General features: G+C 48.7%; 1 protein-coding gene across 1 annotated transcript in view; it reads left to right on the top strand.

Annotated features, from left to right (window-relative positions):
* Positions 1-1,245: 1,245 nt before the first annotated feature.
* Positions 1,246-15,279, top strand: part of GABRQ (gamma-aminobutyric acid type A receptor subunit theta) — a 91,336-nt gene continuing 77,302 nt past the window's right edge. Inside the window, exons 1-2 of the mRNA XM_007063939.3 lie at positions 1,246-2,430; positions 6,806-6,894. Of these exons, the coding sequence (XP_007064001.1) occupies positions 2,351-2,430; positions 6,806-6,894 (169 nt within the window). The 5' untranslated portion in view covers positions 1,246-2,350. The remainder of the gene's footprint in view (positions 2,431-6,805; positions 6,895-15,279) is intronic.

Genomic DNA, 15,279 nt, shown 5'->3' with positions numbered 1-15,279 from the left:
CCAGTGACCTAACAGAGGCTGTGTTACTGGCTATTCAACTACCAACCCAGCCAGTCCCCCAAACCAGCCCTGCCTGGTTTTGGATACCACCTCACCATCAAGGTTTCTTCCTCGTTCCGCCCGGCTCCTGCTGAGGTCCCATCAGTTACACTCCCTGATCACTGGACGTTGTCTGTCTGGAGTGTGGGTTGGACAGAACATAGTGTGGGCTGACAGTGTTGGATCTCTGTTCTGGGAAATGTAAAGCAAGAGAGAAGGGAGTTGCTTGAAAAACAGGAGATGGGATTAATCTTCTCTGCTATGAGGTGGGGAAGGCAGGGGATTCTCTGCCCTGGGGGAAGGAAAAGGGAGAAACTCTTTCCAGCTATGAGCAGGGAGCACCTCTGCAGCAATGTTTTGCCCGACGGAAGAAAGTGCATCTGTATATTCAATCTTCAGCTCCCATGTGCCTGTCCCCAGGAAAGAAGCTTGAGGAGCACTAAGCGTTGGCCAGTTCAGCCATTTTGACAAATGCATTTCCCTTTTGGCCAACGTGAGTTTGGACAGGGTATAAACCTGCATACTTCAGGGCATAAACCAGCCTCTACCTGAGGAACTTAGGAAGAAAGTTCCTACATCCTGTGTTTTGTCTACTGTCCTCTGAGACAGCTGGTACAGGCCACGGTGAGGGAAAAGATACTGGACTAGCTGGCCCCATGGTCTGATCCAACCTGGCAGTTCCTATGCTCTTAAACAGGCCACCCACCTGGCTCTGGATTCAAGGGCTTGACAGAATTCATACCCTGTTCCCAGGAAAAAAATCCCTCCAGGAAAGTCTGTAGCTGCATATTTTAGCCAGAAGGGCTGGGTTATTGTTTTATTTTATAGGGTTTTATTAGAAAAAGATCCATAGCTGATAAGGAAAGTATCATGAGGATGACTGTTTGCTTTGTGTTATTACTATTTCAGTGGGCAAATCCACAACATAATTAGCCGACACTTGGCAGCTTTTCCAGATTTCAACCCCCCAAACTTGTGCTTTGTTGGGCCAATAGCTCCGCTCCTGTCTAATTCCAAAAGAAAGAAAGATCCTTTTTCTGGGTCACTGTCTCTCCTTCCTAGGGGAACTCCCGGATTCTCTCCGTCATCTGCCAGAAACCATTAGGAATTCTCCCCAAAGGCTTCCCAGGAATGCTGTCAGGCCTCTTAGCCCCATGGGCTAGAGAGATGCTCTCATGTGCTTTGCCTTCTCCTCCGTACTCTCTCATCGAAGGAAAAGGTTTGGTTTTGTGAGCTCGCCAGGCTATTTGAAATGGCCACGGCAGTGATCTGCTCCATCGACTGAACCATCTCTCCTCCAGACTTATCCTCTCCCCCCAAAACAACATTTCCACACCCCCCCGGCCAAAAAAAATCCCCTCTCCAAACCAGCAAGGGTTAATGTTGTCAGCCATGACGTCAGGATCATAATTTGCCCATAGATTTTTTTTTTTCCTTTCCCAATCTACAAAAGTCCCTCTCTCCTCCCTTCCTCTTGTGACTTTGCAATGAGCAGCAAAACTCTACAGGAGCTGCAGCAACAGCATTAAGGAGACGTGCAGCTCTGCTTTTGAGAGCAATTCTTTCTGCATACAAGGATTTTTTTTTTTTTGCTTTGTGTTTGTTTTTTAACCCTTTCACAAAATCCATCCAAGTCACCAGCATCAGGGTGCAAGTAAAATAAAATAAAATCGCACCCTGGGGCTTGAAAGCCCCCCTCCTAAAAATAAAATAAAATAAAATAAAAAAAGAGGGAGGAGGGCAAACAGATGAGTAAAGGGTAGGTGAAATCCAGAATAAAATTGCATTGCTAGATAACTCTCACCCTCCCCCCCACCACACACACACACACTTTCTCCTCCTCCTCTTCTCTGAAGGTGGATAACAGGAGCCATGCAACATCTGCAGAACTGGATGGCAAAATAGGAGGGGGAAAATAATCAAAGTGGAGAGTTCAGGGGAGATCGGGTTCTTTTTTCTTTTTTTACCTGTGAGATTTGATTCTACATTTTGCTGAGTCCATTTTGGGGACATTTCATTTTTCTCTCTCTTGGGATTTTCTCCATTGCCAGAGGATGTCTCTTGTTGAGAGGATGCTGAAAGGAAGAAGAGGCGAATTCTTTGACTGGCACTGAAGGGAGGGGGGAATATATATTTCCCCCATATTTTTTTTTACTGTCTTGTGCTTTTTTTTTTAATAAAGGAAATAATTTGTTGTCTTCTTCTTCTTCTTCTTTTTTTTTTTTGTTTTTTGTTTTTTTTTTGGAGGGGGATTTCAGAAGATCTTCCCCTCCCCTCCAAACATTTTTTTCCCTCCATCGTGTTTGTGGAAATGTGGAGATTTCAGGCAGACAGATTGAGTGCATTTGTCTCTGCTTTAGCAGCGCTTTGTCTCGCCTACTGTGCGCAAAGGTAAGGATTTGATTTCCAGGGTGCAGGGGCAGATGGGGGGGCTTGGAGGAGTGGGCTGGGTTTCTTTGGTGGTAGTGGTGGTGGGGGTGTTTCACCCAAATTGCTTTCCTAGTGCCTGCTGTTTCTTACTTCCTAGTCAATTGCATTTTAGGGGGAGGAGGGGTGCTCATGCATGGGATCTAGAGCAAGCTCTCTGCAGACGGAGCTCACCTCGCAGCTCGTTTGCATCAGAGTCTCCTACAGTAAGCGAAACTGACGCGAATTTGGGGGAATTGACAAAATGAAGCCTTGTGCTGGGGAACGTTATGTCCGGCGAGCAGAGATGGAACTAAACACAAGCACCGGTCTGGATATATACGTGATACCTGCAAAAACAAACATACACCCGGACATAGCCATGCCTGTGTCTGTACACACAGAATGCACATGCATCCACACACACACGTCCATGCATGTGTGCCTTCACACAGCTATACAGTGTGCATTACAGATGCAATGCATACATCCATCATGCATACATATTTATTCCACATGCACACATGTAAATATAACCATATTTATTTATGTGCAATGCATACACACACATCTATGCATGTATGCATCCATATATACTCACATGTGTATATTCATGCAGTACATCATATCACATCTACAGCGGACAGTATACTAGATATGCAATGCATGTGTCTAGAGATGCCTACTTAGTAATGTATTGCATACATACATACAGATATATGACTATATATATGGACACAAGAGATCCATGCATTCACATATGTACACATATCCATAGTGGACAATGTATGTGGAGGGCATCTATGCATGTATGCATAAATATTTATCCACTGAACACACACATACAGTGTATACACACTCATTTTCAGTTCACACATGTGTGCATTTACACAGAATGCACTCATCAGTGCATTAATAGACAGGGTAATTATGTATTAGATATATACTCATACATCCTTGCATATATAATATTGCATTACATTAAAACATCTACAGGTCCAGCCACAGATATACATCTGTGAAAATACAGAGATCTATGTTCCCTATTTACACAAAGACACAGATGCATATACATATGCACATATGCAGATCCATGCCCCCACACACATCCATTCCCTCCTACTGTTTAATGCATGACACATACACTGTACACTGAAAAATATACACACTCATTCAAATGCACATGCGCATGTGGATCCTGCCCACTCATATATGCCCATGCACGTGTTTGTTTACACCTGCATAAGCATAGACTCAGGTTCACATACTGTATACACACACCCATCACACACACATGAAACTAAATTCATACACGTAAGGTACACGCACACATCCATGCTCACTAAGCACCTTGCACACACATACAGGACCCATACATTTGTGTGTGTGCATAGATGTACAGTGCACGTGCACACCCGCTCAGCGTCAGGTGTGCAATATCCAAAGATACAATTCACACATTGAATGTATATGTATCCTACATGGATACTGACCCACGTTCATAAAGATTTTACACTTAGCTACAGAGACACACACAAATCCTGTGTAACTACACAGGTCGTTTGTTCAGAGGAAGATGGATGGCCTTACAGTGCAGGCACAGGATTGAGAGGCAGGAAACCTTGGCCCTATATTTTCTTTCCTATGATACAAGTAACACCACATTGACTTTGGTGGGAGATACTTGTAGTTTGTGGGAAAGAATGGGACAGCAGGGTTCTAGTCCCTATTCTGCCACAGACTTCCTGTGTGACTTTGGGTATATTGAGTACTCTGTCCCTGCCTTAGTTTCCCTGTCTGTAAAATGGAGGTAATGATACTTTCTAACCTCATGGCTTGTTGTGGGGATAAATAAATGTTTGTAAATTCCATTGAGGAAAGCATTCTATAAGCCTGAAGCATTTTGATTATCATATACATATATGAAAACCCATGCAGCTAGTTGTGCACACGCACACATGTACAGCTAACTGTGCATGTATCCAGAGTGTGCACATATACATACTTACACAGATTCCCAAAATACATATACACATACATGCACAGATACATGCACAGAAACACATAAATCCACATGTGCATGTGGTACATACTTCTCTACGCAAATGTCCATAACCTATGTATGCACAGATTTGTGTATGAGAATGTACACATGTGTGCATTTTCCTGTACACTTGTGTAAGGACATACCTAAACAAATGGGGCACATGTACAGGAAACCCAGATCATATACGCACGGCCATCAGCATATTCACTGAACAGTTTATCCGTATGCCTAGATCGTGCCCACTTAATATGTTGGTTTATGTTCACATATACACATTCTGATTGAAGGTGTATGCATTGAAAATCCAGGCACACACAGAGGTTCACACATCCAGATCAATAACGCATGCACACACCGGTGAATTTACCCATGTTCCTAGACCCACACTCATACGTCAGTATCTATACACCTGTACTCACAGATTCATGCACCTATACACATATCTATATATATATGTAATACACGTGTACATATCTGGGCACCCAGATTTACAGCATGCATACATAGATCTATATTTTTACCCAGACTCAGCCATCCATATGCTGATCCATGCACTCAGATCGAATTGCATGAGGATCCAGGTCCGTACAAACACCTGTGTATACAGATCTCTGCACATACATCACACACACTGACTCGAGCACTTATGTGTATGTAGATCCATGTTCACATACAGTAAATCCATAAGCATAAATCACAGCCAGGTGTGTACAAAGACATGTGCATGCACCCACCCGGGGCGTGTGGACATGTCAACACAATCCCCCAGCTTCAGGCTGACACCAAGGTTGGCTGGAAGGGGTAATATTGTGTTGCAGCTTTACATCCTAGACGGATCTGCTGGGGAAGGAAAGATGGCCTGAAAGATGTGTCTTTTTCATGGGATTTGGAATTTAAACTAGGATTGCAAAGAATGTTGTTTGATGATGGCATGTGTACACAAGCTCTGTGGAAAACAAGTCTTATTCCTTGGACAGAGCTGGGACTATGGTTGGGTTTGGGGGTCACTCAAGTGGAAACAATCTGCACTTACCTATATTTTGGAGCTTCATTCTTGTAGCTTCTTCCTCCCTTCCTAATGTTCCACCAGCACTTTCCTTGCCTTTAGGACTATTTATATCAGGAGATCCCTCTTGTTCATATGGCTGGAAGGAATTGGAACTCCAGTAGCAATGGAGGCTACCAAACCTCCAAATGGAAAACACAGGGCTTGGTAGGGAAAATATCATTATCTAGGCATACTGAGCCAAAGATGGACTTTTCCTCTCTCTCTTTCTCTCCAGGTCTTTGTTGCTAAGAAGATATTAGAAGCTGCTGTGTAATATTTATTCTCAGAGGCCAAAGATCATAAATCTATGTGTGTAGGAGGGAGTGTGGCTAACACAAGAGAGTACCTGGGTGCACAGAATGTGAAAGGGAGATTGTAAAGATGAGTGTGTTTGGGCAGGGGGTGAATATCATGGGGAGTTCAATGTGTATTAGGTGTGAGAAGTCTGGGTTTGTATATAGTGTGTGTGAGAGACAGAAAGTGCCTACTGTGTTGTAGATGAAGAGTGTGTGCAGGGTGAGAGGGAGGCAGCGCATGGAGGTGTGTATGTAACAGAGAGGGCAAATTTGTGTACACTCTGTGTGTTTGACAGAGATACAGTGAGTGTGTGTGACTAGAGTGTGGAAGCCCTGTGTGTGTGTATGGTAGAGGATGCAGATTTGTGTACGGTGTGTGAGAGTGAGTGCGTGTACAGTATGAGAGAACACAAGGGGAGTGTGAGTGAGAAGGAAGTTGAAAGGCTGTGGGGTGTGACGAAGATGGAGGCTGTGTATGTATAATGTAGTGTGGGTGTATGTGATAGGGACAGTAAATGGGGAAGAGTGTGTGTGTGCAGTGGTAGAAAGAGAATGAGTATCTACAGTGCCCATTTAAGAGCCCCTATGTGCCACCCCCTCCAGGGATTGGTTCATAGGCTTTTTAGACTGCGTGGATGTCCCGAAAGTATGGGGTCCCCAGCAGCCTCCAGCTGGGCTTGTATTTGACAGGGCATGTGCAGTGTGAAGAGTGCGAGGATAGCTGTGTGCGTGCAAGACAGTGAATGTGTGTGTGTGTGAGAGGAGGGCTACGACTGGGAGAGAGACAGGGAGGGGGTGTTTGTGAGAGGAAAAGCTCGTGTGTGAGGCAGGGAGCGTGTGTGCGTCTGTGCATGCACACCAGGGTTCAGCCTGCAAGCCAGGGAACGTGTCTGCCCTTTGCCTAGGCCCTCCACGCGGCTCTCCTGTGTGGGGATGATGATAAGGACTTCTTCTTCTTCTCTGTTTCAGCCAATCCACTGGGAATATTTCTGTGGTGAAAGAGATTGTGGACAAATTGCTGAAGGGGTATGACGTCCGCCTCAGACCCGACTTCGGAGGTACAGTGATCCACGCTCTCTCTCGCGCTGGGGTAGTTTGCAATTCGAGGAAATGCAGCAGAGGCACTAGAGGCCAACTGCTCCGTATGTCAGTGCTACCTGTTCCGCTGCTAGCAACATGCATCAATCTGTGAGATTTTCCCTTCTCCGTGCTCCCTCTCTCTCTTCCTCTGCTGTTTCTCTGCCCTCCCCCCTTCCGACACTCTCTCTCCTTGTGCTTCCTTTGCCCTCTCTCATGCAGTTTTCTTTCTCTGTCTGTCATTCTTTTTTGATCCTTCCTTGTGCTCTCCCTGGCCGCCTCCCCATTTCCTTTCTCTCTCAGATCCCTGCTCCCCCTGCCCCTGTCTCTCATCTGCTCTCTCCCTTGCTCTTTCTCTACCAGTATGTGTGTCCCAGTGTTTGGCATTCTGGGATTGTTTGCTGGCTGCTGACCCCTGTAACAGGCCGTCTGGCCGTTGGATAAACTGTGTTGCTCTGGGTTTAACCTCACTCATGGGCTGCCAAAAGCTTAAGAAAAACCCCAACAACCCTACAGTCTGTATCCCATGGCATTTCTGTAGATGCTTCACTGTGACATTGGCTCACCGGATATCTGCCTCTGCCCCCTTCGCCACATGGTACAGTGCTGTAGCTATCCTCCCCCCTGGATACAGAGAGTTTTGCAGTTTGTCCCCCAGTTGGTCAGACCGTCCGCTGGCCAGGCTGATGGTTTGTCTGTCAGGATACTAGTTGATGAGGTGGTATGAGAAGTACCAGGAAGTTAGTGTGGTCTCTCTGGAATGCTCCGTGCCTCCTGCTACGGATGCAGAATGAAATATTCCTTCCAGAGATGGCAATCTCACTGCTATTTGGAAGGGGACATTCCTGTCTGCTGATCCCCACGGGCAGGGCTTTACAGCCCCCCAGGCATCAAAGAAAAAGAAGAGAGAAAGGGAGCTTCTTTTCTTTTTTGGGTGGGGTGGGGAAATAATTACCAGGCCGTGAAGCCCCGTCAGTGGGTATGTACTGGCACCCACTTAATAGTAGGAACTAGACTATGATGTGAGTGTCGGGGCACTTTCGCTTGGGCTCACCTTGATTTGGTATTTTTGGCCTTAGTTGGGTGGTGCTTTCCCTTTGTCTGTAGGTAGGAGTTTATCTCAGAAGTTCTGGGAGTTGCAGAGGACTGAGTGGCCCTTCTGGAGACAACTGCTGAAAAGCAGATTCGTGTCCTTGGTTTCAAGGGGAAAATGTGCCAATGATGGTGTGGGACAGAGGTCTCCCATTATAGGCCTGATCCAAAGCCCACTGAAGTCGATGGGAAGATTCCCACTGGGTTCCAGGAGCTTTGAATCAGTCCTTAAGCATCCCAGTTTCTCTCTGCTCCATGAACTAGCTATGATCTCTCTGTTTATCCATAATCTCAGACTTCCCTCCACCGCGCACAAACCTGCCTGTATTCACCCACGGTGAAGGCTCTTTCCCCACCCTCTTTCCACCCCACTCTCATGTTTGTCTCCCATCACTGCTGGTGGAATGGGATTTTCAGAAGGGCAGGAGCAATATAATCAGCTGCTGAAATGCAGACTCTAAGGAGGGCTTGAGGTGGGGAGAGACTCTCCCATGTAAAATGACTCCTCCATGGTGCAAAGTGGTACATCCTGGAATTCGCTTCAATGGACACAGCTTCGGGAGGATAGCAGTGCTCAGCAAGCGAGCAGGAGGTAACGGAACCTCTTTGAATCTGGAATACAGGAAGGCTTGATGAAAAGGGTTTATCAGGGAAACACAAAGCTGGCTGGCCCCAGTCACAGACGTTGGTGCAGTCACATTTTATGGGTGGAGAATTTCAGAGATGCCATAAAAATGGCAAGAAAACCGCCTAGTAAGCCTTTGGGATTATTAGGATACAGTAAAACACAGTAGGTGATCCAGCTCTGTGCAGGGGCAATATGAACTGATGGAGGGTGAGGGCAGTGGTGATTGTGGGGGATTGGCTATCCTGTCTCCCCATGGATCATGGCTCAGGAATCCAGAGTGGGCAGGGAGTCATGCATGATCAGTTGAAAGTGTTTTGTCCCACTTGAGTGCCCATCCAGCAGAGCAGCCCCATGACGCACACTGTCTCTCTTTAGCTGGTTTGAAAGAATAGACCTGGGGTTGATGCAGGAATTGCTGGGTGACATTCTGTGGCCAGTGCAATGAAGGTGGTCAGAACAATGGCTCATAACAGCCCCTTCTGACCTTAAAACCTATGAGAAGATATCTGATTTTCCACCTACATTTGCAAAGTGCTCATTGGATCTCCATAATAAAAGCAGAGAGAGAGAGAGAGCCCCCGACCCCCATGTTTAATTGTTGCTTTCCCAACTTTATTAAAAAAGGCTCAGTTCCTTTCTTTCCCCTATTTTGAAGGGATCAATAGCACAAGAGACTACTAGCCCCACGGGGCTCCAAGTCTGAGCAGGCAGTGCAAGCTTCTCCCACGTGGTGCCATTGACACTCTCGGATTGAAAGGGGCGTTCAGCCTCTCTGGATGGTTCGATCCTCTGCCTCTGTCCCTGCACAGCTTGAAATAAGAGAACTGATTGTAGCGGTAGGAATTGGACTAGCCCCAGGACCATGTAAGGGTCCCCCAACAGTCAGGAGATGGCGACACATCTCGGTCATCATTAACCTAGTGAGCTGGAGGTGAAAGTCTACAAGTACCAGTATCAGTCACCACAGTTATCTGGGTCCCCGAGAGATTGAGCCAAATCTGTCCCTGAGGCAATTCTACTGAGGCCAGTGCTGTCACACCAGGGGATGAATGTGGCTCACTGTGTCTACTACCTCATTCATATCCCTGCCATGGTGGGGTTGAGATTTCCACCCTATCCTGTAAATAGTCGATAAAGCTAGAAAATCTTGGGTAAGACTCAGGAAGCTTTCTGGGAGCAAGGCTCCCTTCTCCCAGGGATATGTAGGAGCCAGGAAAGTACCTCAGAACTCAGGCCCACAAGCAACCAGAGGGGTTAGGCTGGCTCCCAGCAGGGACCTACGGGCATCTGTGCTTGCTCTGACTCCACGCCCCACCCTCATGCCAAAGATCAGGGAGGCACAAAGGCCTAGAACCTCAGCAATATTTAGGTACCTCACAACCACTGAGCTAGGTGCCTAAATACCTTAGAGGATCCGGGCCTAAGTACAGTTCCTCCTCACAACCAGGGCTCTCCTGGCAGGTCTCATGCACAGAGCTGCTGTGGCTGGCCAAGCCACACTCTAGAGTTGTCAGTGATACCAGTTTGTCATCCCTGCAGTATTATCTGTTAGTGTGTGTCCACCCCCACTATGCTCCCACGCACCATTGCTTCACTTTGACCTGGCAATAGGGAGCTGCCAGAGCACCCCTCAGACTTTCCAAAGTGTCCCGGTGCTTTTCTCTGGCCCAGTAGCATCCTGCCCTCCCCTTATTACAGTCCAGTTCCCCCAGCTCCTGCTCCCTCTCTTTCTCATACGCACAATTTTGTCTCACTTTCCATGGCACAGTACTCCAAACAGATCTCTGTATCCCTATCCATCTCAGGGATGATAGAGCTGCTCCTGTTCACACCCTCTGCCCTCATGAGCCCCAATTTACAGACCCAAATTCCTCTCCCTCCCACACACACTTGCATACCCTCTCTCACTAAAAGCCCAAAATCTCCCTCCCTTCCTCCCTCCCACACACACACACACACACTATCTCTCTCTCTCTCTCTCTCTCCGCTACCTGTATCCCATGTTTTATCTTCTCTGCATCCCCGCCACGCTGCTCTATTGATGTAAGGTAAATGGGTGGCCAGAGAGGTTAGAAACCAGCCAGTCAGTGATAGTTCCCCTCTGCGCCCCCACAAGTGAAAACACTCTCCAAAGGGAATCTCTCCTGGGGCCCTGACTTCACTGAAAGGACCCCCCCCCACACACACACCTTTCCTAAGACACAGGCCCTCCCTATCCCAGTATCCCTGTGCACTACCCAGGACACAGTGCTGCAGCAGATCTGAATGCCGCTCACTGCTCCCCAGCTCCCTGAGATAGAAAGAGAACTCCAACTAATGCCAAAAGGAGGACAGGCCTGCTGGGGATTGCAGTTCACTTTTTAATTTCGAGATGCCTCGTTAGCTCCAGGCCGAGCTGAGTGGCTGAGAAGCGTCAGCCACTCACTCCCCCCTTTGAAGCCCATTTGACCGATGAGCAGGTTGGCTCTCAGGTGTGGCACCACGGCAGAGGGAGTGTCATGTTCATCAGTTAAGCTGAACCGTGAATGGGGTGGAGAGGGGCTCCTGGCAAATCTTGACCCACCTTACCCAGCCACACAGCCAGACTCGGATCATGCTGTCCAGAGGTTGCTAGCTGTGGAGATGGAGCTTGGGTGGTGGGGGAGTGTGGAGGGTGACTCAGTGGACTCATCAGTGGCATCACATCTTAGGAGCTCAGGTGCTAAATCTCACTAGCTTGAGTGACAGATTCATTGAGTTGAATGGTCGCTGTCTAGTTCTTAGCTGGCACCTGGCTTCGGCTGGGAATGGGTGCTAGCATATCTGCTCAGGGGGTAGTCTGGGATAGCAAAGGGCATTGAGCTCGGGGGGGGGGGGGGCGGGCGGGCTTGTGGGAATAGCTGGGATAGCTTGGGGTGTCCAAGATGCCTTGACAGCACTAGGAGATGGCCTACGACTAGAATAGCAAGGCGCTGTTGCAGAGCAGCCTGAGAGGCCTTGTCATAACTGGGGGAGTCCCCACATTGGAATAGAAGGGGGTGCTACAGGGGAGGAGTAAGATATATTGGCAGAGACGTCAGTCTGTGGGGAGGGGAGATCCAGTACTGAAATAGCAAGAACAGGGTAGGGGAGAGGGCAGGAGTAGGGTGCTTTGGCTGAGCTGAGGGGGAGGCGAGTTCCCAGCACTGGACCAGCAGGGGAAGTGTGCATCAGGAATTCAGTTTTGTGGGATCCAGCAGGCTATGTCTGGGGCACACTGATAGAGCGGTGCACAGGCCTTGTTTCTTAGAAGAGAAGGTGTGACAGGGTGGTGGGGGGAAGGGAGGGCAGGAAGCTTTCACAGCAGCATCCTGCACAGTGCCTGGCTCTAGTTAGTGCTCTTAGCCTCTCACTTTTGGAAGCATTAACTACAAAGCAAAAGAAAGCAAATTAAGAAGGTATTGCCCCAGGTCAGAGAAGGAGATGCAGGAAATGGCGCGAGGAACCCTGTTAAGCGCAGTGACTCAGCTGCTCTCAGTTGGTGCATCGATGCCCAAAACTTCACAAGAGTTTCAAGGAGATGGCCCTGCTTCCAGAGAACAGAGGAAGGGGGAGCCCTCCTTGGCTTTCCCAGCACCAGCTACATTTTGCTAGATGAAGCCAGGGGGAGCAAGATCTTCTCCATGTCCCCCTTCCACCCACAAAGCCAGGGGCTCTTGGGTTTTCCACTCCAGGGAATTTACGTACTGTATTTGGAAATATCAGGTGAAGAGGGAATGACTGGGTTTCCTTAAGGAACAAATACAAATTCCTACACTGCAAAGCATGGAGGTCCAGCAGCCTCTCCTGCTCCGATCTGTCTTCACACTTCCTTAGGGAGAATTAGTTACAGTTTATGGGGTCCTGGTTTTCAAAGATGTCAGAATGCCCATCTATGCTCCCTTTCACATTCCCCTCATTACAAATGCAAACTGCCCTCCAGTACACACTTACACACACCTGTCCTCACCCCTCTCATCAGAGATGCTCGTTCCCCACTCCCTCAGATACACACACCTGTCCTCGTCCCTCTTATTACAGATCCCCATTTCCCTCCCTCAGATACACACACCTGTCCCTTTCCCCTCATCAGAGGTTCCCTGCTCCCCTCCTCAAATACACACACCTGTCCTCATCCCTCTCATTACAGATTCCCATTGCCCCTCCCTCAGATATACACACCCATCCTTGCCCCTCATCACAGATCCCTGCTCCCCTTCCTCACACAGACACACCTATTTTCAACCCTCTCATCACAGATCCCGTTGCCCCTTCCTCAGATACACACCCCATCCACTTTCCTCTCCTCACAGATCCCCACTCCCTTCCCTCAGATACACACACGTGTCCTCACCCCTCTCATCAGAGATCCATAATCCCATCCCTGAGATACCCACACCTGTCCTCATGCCTCTCATCCCAATTCCCCCTTCCCTTTCCTCACACAGACAAACCTGTTTTCAACCCTCTCATCACAGATCCCATTGCCCCTTCTTCACAGACACACACCTGTCCCCTTTCCTCTCATCACAGATCCCTGCTCCCTTCCCTTCAATGCATACACCTGTCCTCACCCCTCTCAGCACAGATCCCCACTCTCTTCCCTCATATACACTCACCCCTCTCATCACAGATTCCCGTTGCCCCTCCCTCAGATACACACACCTGTCCTCTACCCTCTAATCACAGATCCCCCGCTCACCTCTCTCAGATACACAGACACGTCCTCACCCCTCTAGTCACAGATCCCAGGTCTCCTCCCTCAGATACACACACCTGTCCCCTTTCTTCTTATCACAGATCCCCACTCCCTTCCCTCCAATGCACATACTTGTTCTCGCCCCTCTCATCACAGATCCCCATTCCCCCTCCCTCATATATGTACACCTGTCCTCACCCGTCTCATCAGAGATCCCCATTCTCCTTCCCTCATAACACACACCTGTCCCCTCCCCTCTCATCACAGATCCCCGCTTCCCTCCCTCAGATACACACATCTGTCCTCACATCTCTCATCACATGCCCCCATTGCTCTTCCTCACACAGACACACCAGTTTTCAAGCCTCTCATCACGTATCCTGTTGCCCCTCCCTGAGACACACACACCTGTCCTCACCCCTTTCATCACAGGTCCCTGCTCTCCTCCCTCAGACACACACACCTGTCCTCACCTCTCTCATCACAGATCCCCTTCCTCACAGAGTCACAGCTGTTTTCAACCCTCTCATCACAGATCCCGTTGCTCCCCCCTCAGATGCACACACCTGTCCCCTTTCGTCTCATCACAGATCCCTGCTCCCTTCCCTCAGATACACACACCTGTCGTCTCCCACATTCCATGATACACACCTGTCGTCACCCTTCTCATCACAGAACCCTGCTCCCCTACCTCAGATACCCACACCTGTTCTCACCTCTCTCATCACAGATCCCCATTCCCCCTCCCTCATATATGCACACCTGTCCTCACCCGTCTCATCAGAGATCCCCATTCTCCTTCCCTCATACACACACACCTGTCCCCTCCCCTCTCATCACAGATCCCCGCTTCCCTCCCTCAGATGCACACATCTGTCCTCACATCTCTCATCACATGCCCCCATTGCTCTTCCTCACACAGACACACCAGTTTTCAAGCCTCTCATCACGTATCCCGTTGCCCCTCCCTCAGACACACACACCTGTCCTCACTTCTCTCATCACAGATCCCCTTCCTCACACAGACACAGCTGTTTTCAACCCTCTCATCACAGATCCTGTTGCTCCCCCCTCAGATGCACACACCTGTCCCCTTTCGTCTCATCACAGATCCCTGCTCCCTTCCCTCAGATACACACACCTGTCCTCTCCCACATTCCATGATACACACTTGTCGTCACCCTTCTCATCACAGAACCCTGCTCCCCTACCTCAGATACCCACACCTGTTCTCACCTCTCTCATCACAGATCCCCCGTTCCCTCCTTCAGATACACACACCTGTCCTATCCCTTCTCATCACAAAACCCCCGTTCCCCTCCCTCAGATACACACACCTGTCTCCAATTCTCTGCTTATAGATCCCCCATTCCCATGTCTCAGTTTCACATGCCTGTCTCCACCTCTCTGCTCACAGATCCTTCTTCCCCTTCCTCAGATAGGCACAACTGTCTCCACCCCTCTCCTCACAGATCCAGATTCCCTTCACAGACATGCACGGTCAAACACATGCATACCTATCCTCCCCGTCTCATTACAAACCCAAATTCCCCTCCCTCCCCCCTCACAGCCTCCTACACTTGTCCTCACCCACTCCCAGTACAGACACAAATTCCCCTCCCTCACACACACACTTCTCTATTCTTCTTCTCTCCTGCCGCTCAGTACAGATACTCATTCTCCTCCATTTCACATATCTACCCCTTGCTGCTCCTTTTCACCTGCCAGTGTGCCCCAGCAACCACGTCCCTCACCGCCACTCCATCCTCCCTCTCACCTGTCCCTTATTACAGCCCCAAACTCCCCTCTGTGTAACACACACATGCTCATACTTTCTCCTCAGGTGATGAGCGGGAAGGATGGAGTTCAGTGGAATTAGCAACTGTGCAACATCAACACCTGCAATCCCAAATAATAAACATAAATTATTGCTGATGCATAAAGTGTTGC

This window comes from Chelonia mydas, chromosome 9 (assembly GCF_015237465.2).
Source record: "Chelonia mydas isolate rCheMyd1 chromosome 9, rCheMyd1.pri.v2, whole genome shotgun sequence".
NCBI classification, from domain to species: Eukaryota; Metazoa; Chordata; order Testudines; family Cheloniidae; genus Chelonia; species Chelonia mydas.
This window is presented reverse-complemented; position numbering and strand designations above follow the sequence as displayed.